Consider the following 20,753-nt stretch of genomic DNA (forward strand, 5'->3'; position numbering starts at 1 on the left):
TGCACGAAGCACTTTATCCGCCCTAAATTATAGGTCGTCGCCGTTGGTTGAGCGTTGGGGCCGAGACGTGGGACCAAGGGTAGAAGAGAAGAGGGTCGGGGTTGAGAAGGGTGTTGCTACGATTTTGGAGGGGGTCGAGAGGGGAAGAGAGGGGATACACAGCGGGCCGCACGAGCGTGCGCTCTTCGGCCATGATCGATGATTTCCGTATCTCTTCGGTTCGGCCAGGAGGTAAACATTACACAGTACGATTGGCCATCCCACGAGGCGGGTCCTTCAGTTTTCGTAGTATCAACTTTTTCGTCTCGGTCCAACGCGAGCGACCGAAAAGCAACGGAGTAATGAAAGAAAATACGTGCGCCTAGTTTCCGAATTAAGTGAATTCTATCGTTCACTTTATTTAATTTTTTTTTCATCGAGTGTTCGGTTACGCGCACATTTAATCAGCCTTGGAAATTGAGAGATGTCGAGGAAGACAGAAGTAAAATTTTGAGAGAGAGCACGAGAAAGAAAAAACATACGAGACGCCTTTGGTAAGTCATTCTGAACGGTTCTTCGTTTCTTTTTTTTTTTTCTTTTTTACTTTTCTATTTATCTTTTTTCATTGTTTTTTGATATCCTCGAAAAAATTTTATCATCGTTTACTGTTCAAAGATTGAATACAACACAATCCTTTCCTTGATTCGAGCGTTATTAACGTATCATTATTTCTTGTTTTTATAATCTTGTTTTAATAAATTTTAACCGGTTAATTTAATCATCCTCACGAATTTATATGCACCACGTATATATTAAATACTTGAAAAAAATATTAATGTTTATTCTCGTCACTTCTTTTCACATGCTCTTTCCTTATTTCTTGATAAAATTGAAATTTTTTGATATTATACAAATTTCCAAAAGATTTTATATTATCGAAATAATCGGTAAAAGTGATAAAAAAAGAGTATCGAATATCGACGAGTCGAAGAAATTCGAACGATTCAGCTTATGTATTCTATAATATACGTAACTATGAAAAATAAAAGAGCAGAAGAGCAAAAAAAGAGACGTTTTCGATGGAAGGGTAGAAAAGAAGGGAGAGAACGGCGGACGCAGAGGATGGCACAGTCGAGATAATTCGGCCCTGTCCGTGAACTTTAGAGAGAGAGAGAAAGAGAGAGAGAGAGAGAAAGAGAGAGAGAGAGAGAGAGAAAGAGAGAAAGAGAGAGAGAGCATGATGTACTTTGCTTATTTGTCGCCCGATCGATACAATTTTTGTCCGCGGTCCTTTTTAGCGTCCGGTTAGAAAGATACTAGTAGCATGAGAGATACGTTAGCATAAATCTTCAATACGACTCTTAGTTGTGTCGTATATAGTACTCGTGATGTAACCCGACGTCCTTACTGCGCGGCAAGTTGCACGAGGTCGGTGATCGCTATAAGAAAATGTGAGTACACGTGGAGGCAGCAGCGAGTGGTTTCTACCGGCGGCGCACACTGCACTGCCGCCGACCATGACTGCTGCCTCCTATCGTACTAAAAACGACGCGCGCGTGTAAAGCCCAAGTATAAACGGACTCTCTTCACTCGTGTACATTCTTTAAGCTTGTCCTCTAACTCTTCCTTTCTATTGTTTATTTTTTCCTTTTTTCTTCTCCTCCTCGTCCTCTTTCTGTTCCTCCCCCCTCCTCCTTCTCCTTCTTCTCCGATCTATCCTTTTGAAATCTAATTATTTCAATCGATGAAATAATTGAAATATATCAATCGCGATTTGAAACAATTCTCCATTCTCCATTCGATGTTTCATTATTTTGTAATTTCTCTTTTATTTCGAATTTAGAAGCGTACGCATTTTTTATTTTCTTTTTTTATCTTTTTTAAACGGACATTCAAGGAAGATTTTTTTTTATCTCAAGTCGAATAAATCGAATTGTTCCATCTCTTCCGCAGGCCGCGCACACGGTAGTAATCTACGATGGTGAGTTATTACCAAACCGAGCCGATCCCGAATCCAGTGACGGTATCAGTGACGAGCGTGCTGCCAAATTTGGAGACGATGAACCCAGTGAAGAACCTTGTTTGCAGCCCGGACCTTCCGGTCTTCGGCTCGACGACATGTACCACGGCTGCTGCCGTTACCGTCGAAAGTCTGACAAACTCGAACGAGGAGAAGGCTTACCAGTGTCTTCTCTGTCAGAAGAGCTTCGATCAAAAAAGTTTGTATCAGAGTCACTTGCGTTCGCACGGTAAAGAGGGAGAGGATCCTTATCGGTGCAATATTTGTGAGAAAACATTTGCGGTACCTGCACGTTTGACCAGGCATTACAGGACTCACACGGGCGAGAAGCCTTATCAGTGCGAATACTGCAGCAAGTCCTTCTCTGTGAAGGAAAATCTTAGCGTTCATCGACGGATACATACGAAGGAACGACCATACAAGTGCGATGTTTGCGAGCGTGCCTTCGAGCATAGCGGCAAACTCCATCGTCACATGCGAATCCACACGGGCGAACGTCCACACAAGTGTACAGTTTGCTCGAAGACGTTCATACAAAGCGGCCAGCTGGTAATACATATGCGTACACACACCGGTGAAAAACCTTATGTATGTAAGTCTTGCGGCAAGGGATTCACCTGTTCGAAGCAGCTAAAGGTACATACTCGTACCCATACCGGCGAAAAGCCTTATACTTGCGATATATGCGGAAAGTCCTTCGGATATAATCACGTATTGAAACTCCATCAAGTAGCACATTATGGTGAAAAGGTCTACAAGTGTACCCTCTGTCACGAAACTTTTGGCTCGAAAAAAACGATGGAGCTTCACATAAAAACACATTCAGACTCATCCTCCTCGTCCTCATCTTCATCCTCCTCATCTTCGTCCTCTTCTTCTTCGTCCTCAACATCCAGCGGAATCTCTTCCGCCAGAGAGTCACCGATCGAATCGATCATGGAGATCTCACAGAGTAACTCCGTTGCTCCTAATGCACCATCACCAATACCGATCTGTGGCGGAAACAACAAAGAACTTCCGCGTAAGAACGCAGAGAATATCCCATGTAGCCCGAACGAAGTTTATCCAAATCAACGGGATTTCTCGTACTATGTTTTCCCAAGAGAACAGTATCCTCAATCAGTTTCCTCGATAAACGGTCCAATGGGTCTGTTAAACGCAGGAATCGAAGAAAGATCGGTTCATCAAATTGTCAACCTCGAACAACAGTCTCATGTCTTCCTTTATTCCGACATATCCTCAAGTCCTTACCCAATAACCGAGTTTGCTTTTCCAAATAGAGGAGTTGAACCGATGGTCGGTGAATGTCCGTCCTTGCTGAATCTACCCGGAAATGATGCTCGTAGAAGAGTCGAGGCAGCTTTGGAGGCCGTTGAGGAAGAGAGACAACGGGAGTACGGAATGAACGTGAAAAAAGAGGAACAGATACTTACGCCACCGAGCAGCAATCCTGTCAGTCCAGCACCTTCGCCAGATCCTCTCGATCTCGCTATACCTGTCAGGGAAACTTTGATCTTACCACCAAGGAAACGTTGCAAGATGATTCTCGAATCAATGGAAAGCGAGAGAAGCGCAAGTCTTCTTGGCTCTCAAAGGCAAAGTTCCGTTATTCATTTTGCACGTGCCTCATAGTCAGATACGGTTAATTCCTACGAAAATAAAGGAAAACCGATGGAACTCTATTCGCAAAAAATGATGGCACCGTCCTCCGAAAAGACTCTAGTGATATTCCATGTGAACTCTTTCGAGTGCGTAATATGAACGAACGAACAGAAAAATTCAGTGTCTTCGATAATCATAGTCAATCCTTCGTCGGACACGTTGCCTTCTAAACGCGTACAGAGTACAAAAACAAAAGTACGAATTATAACAGTATAGCACAAATTGTGTGCGAAAGGGATTCAATCAAATGTTTCGAGATTGATAAGATTTTAAGTAGGCACACGTGCGTCCATTTTGATAACGATTCAAAATTATCAAAATTGCAAAATTATTATCGACTATATGTATGGACATGTATACATACATATGAGATATACCTATGTATCTCTTAATTTTTTTTCTTTATGATATTTTTATTTCCTTTTTCACTTATTGCCACGTGCATTCAAGTTTCCGTTTTATCTAAGACCATAAGATGCAATGACGTATTTTTATGGATAGAACGAACATCTAAAAAGTAATTTTTGGAAAGTATATATGTCAGTGAATTTTAAGAAGATGAAGAACTTTTCTAACGATCGCTCGAACGAATTAATCTTACTTGTAGCGAATTATTATATATATATATATATATATATATATATATATATATATATATATATAGAGAGAGAGAGGGAGAGAGAGAGAGAGAGATACATATATAAGCAAAACAAATTTTGTTGATCCTAAAATAGACAGTGCAGCTTCTTCGAAGGAAGCTGCGTCACTACCTCGAGAAGTGTATTGATTCTTTTTGAGAATAATTTATTCACCTCCTTTCCAAGGGGTGAGGGGTGTCAAGTTTTTTAATATTCGTAGGAGTATGAACTTCGTATATTAATCTTCTTTCTCTTTCCACATTAACTAATCTAATAATTTAAACTCAAACGGGCATTCGTTTCTTGCCACGATTTATAAGACTGATGTCAGTCTGTTACGATTAATAATTTGTCGTTTCACGATACAGGTATGTGTTATATATTAATCACGTATATATTAATTAAACTACAACAGCCACAAAATATAAAGAAACACGAATAACATACATTTAACGCACAATAGGCTGCTCAAGTTTTGTAATTTTTACATCGATACTTATTTAATGTAATTTTATCGTTCCTTAACATTTCTTAAAGTTGTCCATTATATATAGGTATATATATTATAATATATATATATACGTACATAGAGACGATATACATTAGAATTAAATCGCCTTGCATTTTCTACGACAAACGCCTATGTCGTAGACTCGAACGGTACTACTATTACTATCGAAGTTCTGCTAAATTCCTGCCAACTGCAATTTCTTATTGCAATATTTTAAATATCCTTGACGCCAAGAAAATACAGACTCTCGCACAAAAATAAAAAAAAAAAAAAATAGTAAATTTAAATTTTAACAATATTTTGATACATTATAAAGGAGAAAGATATAAAAATTAGAACAGATAGAGAGACAAGCATCACTCATAAAATGATTTCACAAAAGAATTATCAGGTACATACAAGAGAATATTTAAGATTTCAGAAATCATAATAATACGACTAAGGCACCAAATAATATTGTATCACTGTGATAAGAATTTTGCACTACCTACGCTATATTAACAAGAAAAGAAAAGAAAAAAAAAACAAAAAGAAGAGAACTAAAAACACACTGCCACCATAAAAATGTACGCATATAAATATAATAATTCTAATACGAGCATTATGTGAAATAATCTTATTATAATTATATAAGAATACTTTCGTATAGTACTAATTTTACGATTTAGAATCCATGCGTAAATACAGTATGAATGGAAGGAAGTTGTAAAACTTCGATGAAAAAAAAAAGGTGAAAGGACGAATTGCTTGGAAAATGAGCGGCCATTAAAACTTTGAATACAATTTTTACAAAGCTTTTATGGATATTGAAACAAAACAAAACAAAATAATTTTTATTTTTAAACATTAATTGTCGTGAACATACACGCCATTCGTTCTATCAGCATATTCTTTTGTTACGATTAGCGCACACATTACCTATATTTCAAAATCGCAGCATTTTCATTATATCGCGATATAGATAAATATGTATGTATATATATTTCACAAATCATTATCATTATGATGATCATCATCATTACTATTATTATTGTTATTATTATTATTATTATTATTATTATTATTATCATTATTATTATTATTATTATTATTATTATTATTATTATTATTATTATTATTATTATTATTATTATTATTATTATTATTATTATTATTATTACTATCATCATCATCATCATCATCATTATTATAATTATTATTCTTAGATATATGTATATATATATATCTTCGTAGCTTCCTAACGTCACACATGAGTCACACATGTATCGACAAATGCAAAAAAGAAGATACAATTAGCAAGAGAGAAAACAGTGAAGGTCGATTGATAGCGTATGAAAAACAACGTTCTTTCATTTTGTAAATGTTGCTACAAAATGGTATTTCGATTAATTTCATTGCATTTTAATACCTTTTAATGTGTGTTATATATATATATATATATATATATATATACACGAAATTCCAAATCCAAAAAATACATTCGGTTTTCTCTCTTTTTATTTCTTCTTTTTCTTCCATTTTTTTTCATCTCATGTCTTATTCGCTTTTATTTTTATATAAATAATATTTAATATATCATTGCTCTCGAAAACATTTAATATGTTTTTTTATAAATATTTATTTCTCGTTAGGTCACATAGTTCTTAGAGAAATGATTCTGATTGGAACATTTGTTTTTTTCTTAATTTTATTGAAGTAACAAATAAGTATGTCCGCTTAGTATCGTTGGTCTCTTATTTATAATAAAAATAAACATGTGAATCGTATAATCGCTTGGTGCCTCTTCAAAAAGTGTTTCTCTTTTTGTGTTCGCGCGTATCTTGTGAAACATAAAGCATCGATTGCTTCTTCCAGTGTTTAAAAAAAAAAAAAAAAAAAAAAAAAAAGAAAAGAAAAGAAAAAACAATGAATCACGTGGTATATGTCAATTGATTGCTAATTTTTAAGTATTATAACAGCGATGAGTTATAACTCTAGCATAATATAATCGATTAACGTATTAAGAAATAATTTTTAAGATGACGTTGAGGATAAGAAGCATGATGCTTCGTAACGGCTGACGTATGGAACTGATTATCTATTTAACTTTAATGTATTGTTTAAGTATAATCATAATGAAATTTGTTCGTATATGTCGACAAATAAGTCTTTTGTTCCGTAGAAAAGTATAATTAAGTCCAATAAATCTGTCGCACTACGTACTTGGACGCTTCAAAAAGAATTTTATATTGACGCGTTCATAAATATTCTTGTTAGAAAATTATTTTGATTTTTAACAAGAAAGAAAACCTTAATATACTTGCTAAAGGAAAAAGAAAAGAGAGAGAAAGATATGTATGTATCGAAATCTTCATTTCGAGAATGAAATTAGTGCAATATTGTTATAATTTGTACGGACACAAAATATATAGTGCGATTAATAAGTTATTTCGAATTTTTCGAATATTGCGAAAGTAATTTATTTGATCTGATGTTATCATAATAATTTAATTATTTAAATTTTATTCACGATAATTTGGATAAAAAATAAAACAAAACCGATTCCAAATAATAATAATAATATATTATTTAAAATAGAGAATGAGACAATAAACAATGATAAGACATTCACATTGATGTGTTTTAAATTGTTATTTTGAAAGTCGATTAACTTTCAAAAAAAGAATTTTTATTTCTACTTTTATGAAATATTGAATACAATAATTAATGTATTTATTAATGTTTTTACATTTTTTATAATAATACTTTTATCTTTTTTTCATATAAATTAGATACAGTTTTTTCATTTAATATTTTTCGGAACTTCATTTTCGAAAAGTAGTAAAAACATACACATCGCTCTGTAAATGTTATTAAATAAAAACAATCAGGTCATTACATGAGTCCTATTAAGTAATATCACATATACATATAGCATATATTCATCTGTATCTTTAGAAAAAATTGTTCATTATAATGTTAAATAAAAATATTACATGTACACTAGCATGTCTGTCATTCAAGACTACTACTCTTATCAAAATAACATTCTCATAAATAAAACATCTCAATTATTATCTAGTTAATATATTAAAGAATTATATGCAATTCTTTTTACGAATCGAAAATATTAGAATATATTTTACGTTTATATTGATTTTATCATTGATCATTAAATAAACATTGAAACATTTAGTTTTTTTTTATTTTCTTAGTTTTATATATAGATTTTATAAAAGTTTTATTTTTTACTCTCTCAGTCTTTTAAAAACACTTAATCTTTCTAAATGCTAAATACAATGTAAATATAATTACCAAATCAGATGATAATAAAACTTTTATTTCGTTCATTCCTATAACGCAGATAGTACAAGCGATCAATTCTTATTGAAATGTATTCTTTTTTAATACCACTCTAAGTTTGCAGATGGCGATAAATGTGTTTTTCACACTTGTACCTAGTTCCTGTATTGTATTAATTTTGAACTCTATATTTTATATATATTATTTTTATATTTTATAAATGAGCTCCTTTTTTGTAATAAAAATCTAATACAAAGTATAAATTCTAGAGTGAAATTTGTCCTTGTTATTGCTTCTATTTATTCCCTAAAGAGATTCAACATAATGTAAATTTACTATATTATTTGGTATCAGTGGTATACGTTTCTTTTCGTCCTCCTGAAATACGGTGAATAGATGTTGTATTATCAACGAATTCTTATTTAACTCATAAAATGGTTAGCAGACTTATATGATTAATGTCATTATATTAAAAATCATGATTTTTTGGATTTAAAATGCATCAGTTGTGAAAAAGAAACGTGAAGAATGCTGCTTATTCCGAATAATTCAATGACTGTCGAATAGCTGTAATTTCACCTGTCATTAGAAACTTGTAGGGTTCATAATAATATTGTTTTAAACATATGGGAAAAATTTTCGAAAAATTTAGAAAAAACATTATCGTAAATGTCAGTCTCTTATACACTTTGTGTATAGTTTGATATTGTTTAATTGTGGAATTAATTTGATATACCAATAATATATTTATTTAGTTAGTTATAAATATAATTTACACAAACTTTACTATTCTTTTCTTTTTTTCATCAATAGCACATGCTTCAAAACTAATTTAACTTTCTTTTTATAGGGTTTTGTGAAAGTTGTTAAAAATAAACAATACTTTAAATTTTATCAAGTCAAATTCAAGAGGCGCCATGAAAGTAAAACTGATTATTATACACGTAAATGATTGACCATCGAAGACAAGAATAAGTGAAATACTTCTAAATACAGGTTGCTTGTCCATTTATCCAATAAGTATATTACATGTCAAACAAGTTATATAATATGAAGTACTTGTTTAATATTATATTTTATAAAATATACTTTTAGTATTGTTTAATAATTTTTATCTTTTATAGTTTCCTTATTCAAGGATTAAAAGAGTTAAGATTGTCTGTACTTTCTATAGTTATGAACTTCCAAGAAATGTAATTAAAAATTTGGACTTACCAATTATGCACCAGCTTATTGTACTGAACTGTTGGTAGCTAGAAGGGTAACTATTTCTACTTAAATTCCTTTACATATATTGTAAATGCATATATTTTTATCAAAATGATGAACAACTCAGCTCGCTTTGATTTATAACTGAAGAAATATTGTTCCCTAAATATAATTCTGATACATAACTTCTTTAGTTATTTTTATCTTCTTTTTTTTTTCTATGGCAATAAATATTTCATCATAATCATTTTGTTTTTATTAAATAGCATCAAAAGATTTCCAGGTGAATCTAAATCTTTTAATGCTAAGGTACATTGAAAGCATATCTTTGATCAATACGTTGCAAATTACATGACGACATTAAAACAGTAAGACGACGAAGTTTACAAGAAACAATTCTCCCAGTATATTAAGAATGGAATTGTTACTAACAATGTAAGTAAATAATATATATTATTACTTTCTATATACTATAACGTCTAACTTAAAATTACTACTAGATATATTAAGCTATGTAGTGTCGCTGTTGGACAATAGAAAATAAGATTGATTATAAATAGATAAATGTATTTATAAATACATTTTACAATGTAATCTCTGTTAACAGTTCTATCAGTTACTTATTTATGAGTACAACTTGGTGTAAAGTAAATGCATGAGTAAATATAAATTTTTTTTGTAGATCGGAAATATGTACAAAAAAGCACATGAAGCCATACGTGCTAATCCAGAACACGTCAAAGTTACGAAGGATAAAGAACCTGTCAAGAAAAAATGGAATCATGCGAAACTCTCATTGTCCGAACGTAAAAATCGTGTTGCTCAAAAGAAAGCGTCATTCCTCAAAACTTTGGTAGAATTGGATGCCTAAAAATCTTATTTTATGTTTTGCCCAGCCTTTTATCAAGCATCGTATTTTGTCACAGTGTTTGTATTGGGTTGTATTTGGCATGATAATAAAATAAGATGATTAAAGTATTATTTTTATTAAAATATAAATATTTTTTAATAGCAAAATTACTCAAATCAAATATGATTATACATGAATTGATTGCATGATGAATGTTTCCGTTTATGCAGAATTTATGTATATTTTCTAAAATTTTGAAGAAATGTAATGACAACATATTTCTATTGAAGATTGTAAAATTTTGTAGCTATGATTTATTTGAAGAGAAAAATTGGAAGACATAACAGTTGAAATTTACTTTTATAAGAGTAGTTCAATGACGGTCGTTTTTGCGCTTGATTCAGTTTTGTGGCGACCTCGTGACGACTCTTATGTATCCTTCGACAAGACACATAACTAATGCCTAGGCGCCACCAAACAGACACGTGGGAAACCAACCAAACAAAATGGGAGACAACAAAGACGTTGAAAACAGAAGAGATGATAGAGACATCGGCAACAAAAAAGAAATCATCAATTTTTTCTTTGATTCTTCTTCGGACCACAGCCAAAGCTGCTAAAAACGATAGTCTGATTAAATTACTGTGTACCTGACAAACTTAAATAAGTACATTACAATTATTGCTTGATGTGCAAAGTTTCTTTCTATATAGTGAGTTGTCCATGAAAAACCCACAATTGTTGACCCCGACGTGACCTTTATGCATCAAGAGCTCCTGCTAAAAGAAAAACATATCAACGTCACCCATCTTGCCTCATAAAAAACGAGATTCAAAAAAAAAATTAATAAATAATAAATACTACAAATTACAATCAGTCTCATGTATAGAACACCTGAAAAAAAAAGGGATACCGAACACCCTGTCAAAAGCCAATAGTGTATACACAGACCTATTAAGATTCGGCACCTGAACCTGAATACGATCTCCACGAATCAACAACAGCAAGTTAAACACATTGATGGTACCATTGACACAGGGGATAGAGACGGCAAAGGAACTCATCTTGAACAAACGAATCAAAACAACAACGGACAAGAGATGCCACCAAATACTTTGACAGCAGCGTCAATGACAGGAACAGTAGCAGAAAATACTTCTAGTATGCAGAACCTATCCGATTATAATCGGATCTCTGATTCATTATGGCTGAAGCTGAATTCACTACTTATGGAATCGTTAATGATAAAGTAAAATATCTAACGGTCGTTAAGACCCTTGACCACGACACGATCGAGCTGATTTCAGACGTAATACGACAGGAGTCCATTACAGATTAATACAAAACTCTTAACAACGCGATAATCTCATGACTCTCTAATTCCAAACAAAACCAAGTAAAGAACGTAAGTCAACGCTTGCAAATAGTACATCTTCTTCTGCGATAATACGTGAATTAGCTGATGGTTTCGCTGATGATACCATATTGCATCAATTTTGGCTTGAACGAATACCAGCACATATCAAACTGTATCTGATTAACACGAATAAACTTTCGCTTGATACTATAGCCGAGTTTGCGGACTGTTTTTACGAGCTGATGTCTTATGATCAACAGAATAACCAGGTCATGGCAGTTTTTGCACGCTATTCTGCATTATTGACTCCTCAGGATATTGACTCAAAACTCATGGAAATTAAAGAATCTCTTGCTACGTGTATGATAGAAATCAATGAGTTAAAATTACAGCAACAAAACGCACAACAGCATCTACAACAACTCACTTTATTGCAACAGCAAAACCAACAACTGCAGGCCCAACTTCAACAAGCCACCCAATCTCCGAAATACCATAACCGCAGCAGACTAAGATCACTGACACTTACATGCAATGGTATCTGCTATTATTATCAAAGGTTTGGCAGCGAAGCACAACGCTGCATCTTACCTTATAAATTCGCTTCAATAACCACACTGACATCAACAAACCAGGAAAACTAACATCGCTGTCTTCAGTAGGAGCAGTGAATGGCAGCAACTCCATACCAAAAGAGCTTCGACTACACATTTACGACAACACAACGAAACAGAAATTCCTGATTAATTCTGGGTCCGTCGTGTCTATACTACCTGCCAAAAAGTTTCGTAAAAATCGAAATATAAATCCACTCTACGCTGCAAATTCATTACGAATAAACACATACGATGCCAAAATCATCAACCTTAATTTAAATCTCTGCAGAGATTTCTCCTGGTCTTTCATCATCGCAGATGACGCAGAAACATCAATCATCAAAGCTGATCTTTTAACACACTACAACCTGCTTATTGACCTAAAACACCAACAACTGATTGATCCAGTGACTCATCTCTCATTAAAAGGAAAAGCAATGGAAGCGTATCATTATGGCATCTTAACTATAAGTTCAAATTTGCTTATTAAGTATACTGAACTCCTAAAACAATTCATCGAGATCACTAGACCAATCAGCAAGCCATGCTTAAATTCAAAAGCACGTGCATATGTGCACAAAATTACTACGCATGGTAAATCATTCATTGCACGAGCACGTAAACTAGCCAATGAAAAGGCAGCAGCAGCAAAAACTCAAATCATAGAACCTCCGGACTCCGGAATGATTAGATTCTACAACAGCATGTACGCCAGTCTTATTCATACGACACGAAAGAAAAACAACAGCTGGGGAATGTGCAATGATTACCGTAAACTCAATGATGCCACTGATCCAGGCATGTACAGCCCGCCGCTCATCCAAGATCTCTCTCCACGTTTACATATCAAAAAACCTTTCAGAAAAATCGACGACGAAAAAGCATACCTACAACTACCTATGCACGAGAACAACATAGAAAAAACTGCCATCATAATTCCATGGGGGCTTTACGAGTATGGGGGTTTATGCCCTTTGGTCTAAAAAACGCTACCTAGTCATATCAACGATTCATGGACGCACTCTTCAGAGACCTGGACCTGGACCTGGACGCAGATGATATTCTGGTATTCTCGGACGATGAAGACCAACATTTAGAATACGTACACATCATATTCGAACGCTTAAAAGACAACAACCTCATTATTAATCTTAAAAAATGGCTGTTCAACCAAGATAAATTTCCTGGGATATACTATCAATGAACATACACTACAACATGCAAATGAGTTGATGCCATTAAAAGATATCCGAAACCGTAAACTATCGTTGAACTCCGCAGATTTCTTGGCATGATCAATTATTATGATCGCTATATACCTCAGGTAGCTCAAATCATGCTTCTTCTTGTCAACAATTACCTTAAAGAGTCCAAAAAAAATAATAAAACCAAGATTGCTTAGATTCCTGAACCAATGAGGTATTTGAAACATGCAAAAATGCACTCGCACCAATCACATTGTTCGCTTTTCCATCTTCAAACGAACCCATAGCTCTCACAACCGACATATTCGCAACTGCTATTGGAGCTAAACTAGAACAGCAGGAAGGTGATACCTGAAAACCCATAGGGTTTTTCTCCAGAAGCAGAACAGAAATATAACACATACGATCGTGAACTTCTTGCTATTTTTGCATCAGTCAAATTTTTCCATCACTTGCTAGATAGCCGTCAATTTGTCATCGAAACAGACCACTCACTTTTGCCTTCAAACAAAAACTGGACAAAGCATCGCAACGTCAACTACGACAGCTCGACTACATCTCACAATTTTCCACTGACATAATCTATGTGAAAGGTGATGATAACACAGTTACAGATGCACTATCTCACATTAATACCATCAATTCATGCCATCCATTCTCAAACCTCTTGAAATCCAACAAGCACAATTGAACAACACTGAGCTAGCTGATCTAATCAGAGACTCAACTTCATTGAAAAAACTCACGCTAGAACCAGGAATCAGCATCTACTAATATTTCGACAGGATACATCAGACCATTCATACCAGAACTACTACGTAAAACAGTTCTCAAAGTCACACACAATTTTTTATATCCTAGCGGCAGGACCACATCTTTAAATTTACATGAAAAATGCATCTGGCCTGGAATCCGTAAGGACGCACTCAAATGATCTAGAGAATGTTTTGTTTGCCAACGAGAAAAATTCATCGTCACAACAAGATCAAGGCAAACCACATAGATGTACTTGATAACCGCTTCGATCACGTTCACTTGGATATTATCTTTCTACCAAACGTCAAAGACTACCAATACTGCTTAACTATTATTGATCGTTTCACCAGATGGCCTGTGGCTATACTTTTGAAGGACATGACAACGGATATCATCACTACTGCACTTTACGAACATTGGATCTGTCATTACGGTACACCAATAAAAATCACAATCGGCCAAGGAACTCAATTCAAGTCAGCGCTTTTTCAAGCACTCACCCAGCTTGTGGAGCAACAAAAACTCGGCCGTCACCCTACCATCCTTAATCCACTAGAATTGTAGAAAGGATGCACAGGATTCTCAAAGCAACACTGATGTGTTCCCCTAAATCATGGATGGAGATCTTATCTACAGTATTATTAGGCCTAAGAAAAAGCTTTAAACTTGACATTCAAGCCACCCCAGCTGACATCCTATATGGTATCTGTTTATACCTACCAGACGAATTCTTCGTCACTGCTGAACAACAATCTGAACCATAAATCTTCATGGAGAAACACAAAGAATTCATGCATGGACTTACATCTACATCGACTGCTCACCACAACAAAACCATGATCTTCATTCTAAAAGACCTTGAAACCTGTTGTCATGTATTCCTGCGCTGTGATCACGTGAAAGATCCACTAGAAGCACCGTACATTGGTACTTATTAGGTCTATAAGGTTATAGACCTAATAAGTGACCGGGTATTCAAAATTAACATCAATGGAGAAGAAAAAAACATTTCAATAGACAGATTGAAATCTGCATACATCAGCAAGACCAACGATGATCAACCATACTCTTCAATAGATCAACAAATCCAACCACATCACTGGGGTTCCATTGCAGATAAACCTAAATGAACTTACACATATAAAGTCAATTTCAAACTTCCCGCAGAAATTCACTCAGGGGGAATGGCTGTAGCGACTTCGTTGCAACTCTTACGCTTCCTCCGGCAAGACATAATTAACTACCTCGGCCCCACCAACACACGTGGGAACTAACCTAACAAAGTGAGAGACAACAAAGACGTCGAAAACAAAAGAGGCGACAAAGATGCCAGGAACAAAAAAATAATCTTTCTTTCTTTGATTCTTCTTAAGACCATAGCCATAGCTGCTGAGAGTGATAGTCGGATTAAACTACTGTGTACTTGACAGAGTTAAATAAGTATATCACAATTATTGCTTGATGTACAAAGTTTCTTTCTACATAGTGGATTGTCATAGTAAATGTCCACGAAAAACCCACACATTAACAACATCAGCGCCACCTGTGTTTCTATACGTGATACAAGTTTAAAAGAAATATTTTATTAAAAGATATGTTTCATTCGTACGTTTTATATTTTTCTTTGTTATATTAATTGTATCAATTTAATTAGAATAATTTTCTAATATATAGTAAAATTTTTAAAAATAATTAAGATGCGAATGTAAACTTAATAAATAGTATTAGGTTGTTTATGAATTATTATTTTGCACAATATTTTTATACGTATTTATTTCTAATATATATTGCAATAAAAATGGAATAATTACATAATTCAACTCAAAAAATATTTCATTAATATTTTTTAGATAAATCAAAAGTAATAATATTTCTATAAAAAAAAAAGTTCTGTATATTAACTATCGATTCCTATACATGCTATATGCTTTTATAGAAAGTGCATCATTAGAAAAGTTATGAGATAGGGAAGATCAATTGAGAGCTTAATCTTTCATGCTTATAATATTTTTTTGAATAAAAAATTACTGTTATTTCTTCCTCGTTCTATTAATTATTTCTAGGCATCCAGGCAGCTTCATTTTTTTTTGCCCACAAAGATCAAATTGTTGTAAGCGTTACAACGGCATTTTGTAGATTTTTACCTTTAGTTAAGGTTACGATTGCGTCTGAATTACGATTCCCGACATTTTGTTTAATTCCTCGGTTGTTAATTAGGCTTTTAGTCATGTCATGACGAATGCAACATGTTACAAAGCGTTTTAATTTACTATTGTAGCTGTAAGTTCTATAATTTACTCTTCGTTATTTCGATCTAATCTAAAATACCATGTTTTCTTCGCATTTGTATAACCATTCGATCCATTTTTCCAATTTGAATTTTTTATTAAATCTACCGATATGGAACCATGGGATACTAAGTCGGTGGGTCCATTATCTTCAAATCCAGCAACACTAATATAGTTGCTGAATTGAAGTTCGATTCGGTTTGGTAATAACTTACCATTATAGAATGCTAGTCTGCCCGATTTGTGGAAGAGATAGGACAATTCGATTTATTATTCGTCTTGAAATAAAAAACCTTTCTTGATGCCCGTTTGAAAGTGAAAAAAAAAGGAAAATGCGTTCGTTTTTAAAAACGCAATAAAAAATGTTGAAATTCCTAACAGACAGTAATTTTAAATTGCAATTGTTATATATCAATTATTTTATCGATTTGAATGATTAGATTTCGAAAGGATAGATCGAAAAAAAAGAAAAAATAAACAAATAAAGGAAAAGTTAGATAACAACCTAAGAGTATGTACACGAGAGGAGAAAACAATAGACGAACATCCGTTTATATTTAGCTTTACACGCGCGCATTTTTAGTATGATAGGAGCTATCGAACATAGTTGAAGTTATATTAATTAAACTATCCAACTACAAAATGTAAAGAAACATGATAAATTGATGTTACCTTTAATGCGTGCATTACTATCTCGTGTATTATTACCAAGCAATATAAGTAAATAATACTTATGGCAAAATACTTATTGGACAGTATTCTTTTTTAATACTACTCTACATTTATAGGTGGCGAAAAATGTGTTTTTCAAACTAGTTCCTAGTTCCTTTATTGCTTCTAGTTCCTCTATTATGTTTATTTTCATCTTTATATTTTTTATGTATTATTTTTGTAATACTTTATAAATAAGTTCCTTTTTTGTGATAAAAATTTTACACGAAGTATAAATTCTTTGGATAAATTTGTCCGTATTATTGTTTCTATTATTTGTCCGTATTATTCTCTAGAGAAATTCAATATAGTGTAAATTCACTACATAGTTTGGTATCAGTGGTGTGCATTTCTTTTCGTCTCCTGAAATACGGCGAGTAGGTGTTGCATTAGCATCGATTCTTTATTTAACTGTTAAAATGGTAAGCAGATTTATATGATTAATATTAGTGATATCGAGAATCACAATTTCTTAGTTTTGAAGAGAATAATTTTTAAAAAATAAACTTGAAGGATGCTTCGTATTCCGAAGGATTCAATAATTGTCGAATAGCTGTAATTTTTTCTACCATTAAAAACGTGTTGGGATTCTAATAATATTGTTTTAAACATATGGGAAAAGTTTTTGAAAAATTATCGAAAAATTTAGTAAAATCATTTTCGTAAATGTCAGTCTTTACAAAATGTCTCACTTTGTGTATAGTTTAAGATATTGTTTAATTGTGGAATTAATTTGATATACTAATAATATATTTATTGGTTAGTTATGAATATAATTTACACGAACTTTACTATTCTTTTCTTTTTTTCATCAATAGCATATGCTTCAAAAGAACTAATTTAACTTTCTTTTTATAGGGTTTTGTAAAAGTTGTTAAAAATAAACAGTACTTTAAACGTTATCAAGTCAAATTCAAGAGGCGTCGTGAAGGTAAAACTGATTATTATGCACGTAAAAGATTGACCATCCAAGACAAGAATAAGTACAATACTCCTAAATACAGGTTGATTGTTCGTTTATCCAATAAAGATATTACATGTCAAGTAAGTTATATAATATTAAATACCTGTTCAATATTATATATTATTAAATATACATTTAGTATTGTTTAATAATTTTTATCTTTTATAGATTGCTTATTCACGAATTGAAGGAGATAAGATAGTTTGTGCTGCCTACAGTCATGAACTTCCAAGATATGGAATTAAAGTTGGACTTACCAATTATGCATCAGCTTATTGTACTGGACTGTTGGTAGCCAGAAGGGTAACTATTTCTACTTAAATTCCTTTACATATATTGTAAATGCATATATTTTTATCAAAATGATGAACAACTCAGCTCGCTTTGATTTATAACTGAAGAAATATTGTTCCCAAAATATAATTCTGATACATCAATTCTCTAGTTATAAGATACAGCCATATTGTATAGGTAACTATATGTATGTAATATTTTTTTTCGTACAGCTCCTTAAAAACTTAGGCTTAGATACATTATATCCAGGTACCATTGATGTAACTGGAGATGAATACAATGTGGAAGAATTAGATGATGGTCCAGGTGCATTTAGATGTTACCTAGACACAGGTTTGACACGTACTACCACTGGTGCTAGAGTGTTTGGTGCTATGAAGGGAGCAGTAGATGGAGGTCTTAACATTCCTCATAGGTAAGTGATAGTAAGTTTGAAAGATTGCTTTTATGAATTAATAAGTATCTAATCATTATGCAATTATTTTTGTGATGATTTTTTGACACATGCGCGTCATCTGAGTCACAGCAAAGTTTACGTCTTTCCTTGTGTTTTACAGTGGCAATTTGTAAACTTTGCACCGGCATAAAAGATTATAAAGTGTCTCTGATAACTCTTATCTTCCTTTTTTTTTATGTATATGGCAATAAATACTTCATCATAATCATTTTGTTTTTATTAAATAGCACCAAAAGATTTCCAGGATTTGATAGTGAATCTAAATCTTTTAATGCTGAGGTACATCGGAAGCATATTTTTGGTCAACACGTTGCAAATTATATGAGGACATTAGAACAGCAAGACGACGAAGTTTACAAGAAACAATTCTCTCAGTATATTAAGAACGGAATTGTTGCTAACAACGTAAGTAAATAATATATATTATTACTTTTTATATACTATAACGTCTAACTTAAAATTACTACTAGATATATCAAGCTATGTAGTGTCGCTGTTGGACAATAGAAAATAACATTGGTTATAAATAGATAAATGTATTTATAAATACATTTTACAATGTAATCTCTGTTAACAGTTCTATCAATTACAAATTTATGAGTATAACTTGGTATGCATGAGTAAATATAAACTTTTTTTGCAGATCGAAGATATGTACAAAAAAGCACATGAAGCCATACGTGCTAATCCAGAACACGTCAAAGTTACGAAGGATAAAGAACCTGTCAAGAAAAGATGGAATCGTGCAAAACTCTCATTGTCCGAACGTAAAAATCGTGTTGCTCAAAAGAAAGCGTCATTCCTCAAAACTTTGGCAGAATTGGATGCCTAAAAATCTTATTTTATGTTTTGCCCAGCCTTTTATCGAGCATCGTATTTTGTCACAGTGTTTGTATTTGGTTGTATTTGGCATGATAATAAAATAAGATGATTAAAGTATTATTTTTATTAAAATATAAATATTTTTTAATAACAAAATTACTCAAATCAAATATGATTATATATGAATTGATTGCCTGATGAATGTTTCCGTTTATGCAGAATTTTTGTATATTTTCTAAAATTTTGAAGAAATGTAATGACAACATATTTCTATTGAAGATTGTAAAATTTTGTAGCTATGATTTATTTGAAGAGAAAAGTTTGAAGACAACAGTTAAAATTTACTTTTATAATAGTAGTTCAATGACGGTTGTTTCTGTGTTTGATCGGGATTTGTGGGTTTTTAGTGAACAATCCACTATATAGAAAGAAACTTTGCACATCAAGCAATAATTGTGATACATTTATTTAACTTTGTCAGGTACACAGTAGTTTAATCAAACTATCACTCTCAAAGCTATGGCTACGGTCTTGAGAAGAATCAAAGAATGAATGAAAGAATAATTTCTTTTTCGTTCCCGACGTCTTCGTCATCTTTTGTTTTCGGCCTTTTTGTGTTTTCATTTTGGTTGGTTTTTTACGTGTGTGTTGATGACACGGACGTATTAGTTATGTGTCTTGCCGGAGAAGGCGTAACAGTCGCAACGAGATCGCCACAGATTAACAACATAAGCGTCACCTATGTTCTATATGTAATACAAGTTCAAAAGAAATAATTTATTAAAGGATATATGTTTAATTAGAATAATTTTCTAATATATAGCAAAATTTTTAAAAATATTTAAGATGCGAATGTAAACTTAATAAATAATATTAGGTTGTTTATGGATTATTATTTTGCACAATATTTTGATACGTATTTATTTCTAATATATATTGCAATAAAAATGAAATAATTACATAATTCAACTTGAAAAATATTTCATTTATATTTTTCAGATAAATCAAAATTAGTAAAATCTCTATAAAAAAAGAAGTTTTGTATATTGACTATCGATTCCTATACTTACTTGTACAAAGTTTAGATCATTAGAATCCTAAATATGTTTTATACATATTGCATCATTAGAATAGTAATGATAGGAAAGATCA

General features: G+C 32.6%; 3 protein-coding genes and 1 long non-coding RNA gene across 6 annotated transcripts; all 4 read left to right on the forward strand.

Annotated features, from left to right (window-relative positions):
- Positions 1–207: 207 nt before the first annotated feature.
- LOC124952446 (Krueppel homolog 1-like) lies at positions 208–5,356 on the forward strand. Of its 3 annotated transcripts, none has more exons than XM_047502337.1 (2): positions 208–533; positions 1,933–5,356. In XM_047502337.1, the coding sequence occupies exon 2, from the start codon at positions 1,958–1,960 to the stop codon at positions 3,629–3,631; it is 1,674 nt and encodes a 557-aa protein (XP_047358293.1). In that variant the 5' UTR covers positions 208–533; positions 1,933–1,957; the 3' UTR covers positions 3,632–5,356. The 3 variants fall into 3 exon arrangements, with proteins under 3 accessions (XP_047358293.1, XP_047358301.1, XP_047358311.1); XM_047502345.1 differs by lacking the exon at positions 208–533 and adding an exon at positions 1,197–1,430; XM_047502355.1 differs by lacking the exon at positions 208–533 and adding an exon at positions 1,511–1,826.
- Positions 5,357–5,928: 572 nt separating this feature from the next.
- On the forward strand, positions 5,929–9,754 carry LOC124952491. The gene is made up of 4 exons (XR_007101918.1): positions 5,929–8,529; positions 8,943–9,088; positions 9,217–9,353; positions 9,568–9,754. It is a non-coding gene; the product is annotated as an uncharacterized LOC124952491 (long non-coding RNA).
- A 4,497-nt stretch (positions 9,755–14,251) lies between these two features.
- LOC124948283 lies at positions 14,252–14,829 on the forward strand. Its single transcript, XM_047491716.1, has 2 exons — positions 14,252–14,541; positions 14,622–14,829. Exons 1-2 carry the CDS (start codon positions 14,252–14,254, stop codon positions 14,827–14,829), a joined length of 498 nt encoding a protein of 165 aa, XP_047347672.1.
- A 2,500-nt stretch (positions 14,830–17,329) lies between these two features.
- On the forward strand, positions 17,330–19,718 carry LOC124952477 (60S ribosomal protein L5). Its single transcript, XM_047502421.1, has 6 exons — positions 17,330–17,486; positions 17,923–18,108; positions 18,197–18,331; positions 18,535–18,737; positions 19,007–19,184; positions 19,423–19,718. The coding sequence occupies exons 1-6, from the start codon at positions 17,484–17,486 to the stop codon at positions 19,609–19,611; spliced, it is 894 nt and encodes a 297-aa protein (XP_047358377.1). The 5' UTR covers positions 17,330–17,483; the 3' UTR covers positions 19,612–19,718.
- The last annotated feature ends 1,035 nt before the right edge of the window (positions 19,719–20,753 follow it).

This window comes from Vespa velutina, chromosome 1 (genome assembly GCF_912470025.1).
Source record: "Vespa velutina chromosome 1, iVesVel2.1, whole genome shotgun sequence".
In the NCBI taxonomy this organism is placed as follows: domain Eukaryota; kingdom Metazoa; phylum Arthropoda; class Insecta; order Hymenoptera; family Vespidae; genus Vespa; species Vespa velutina.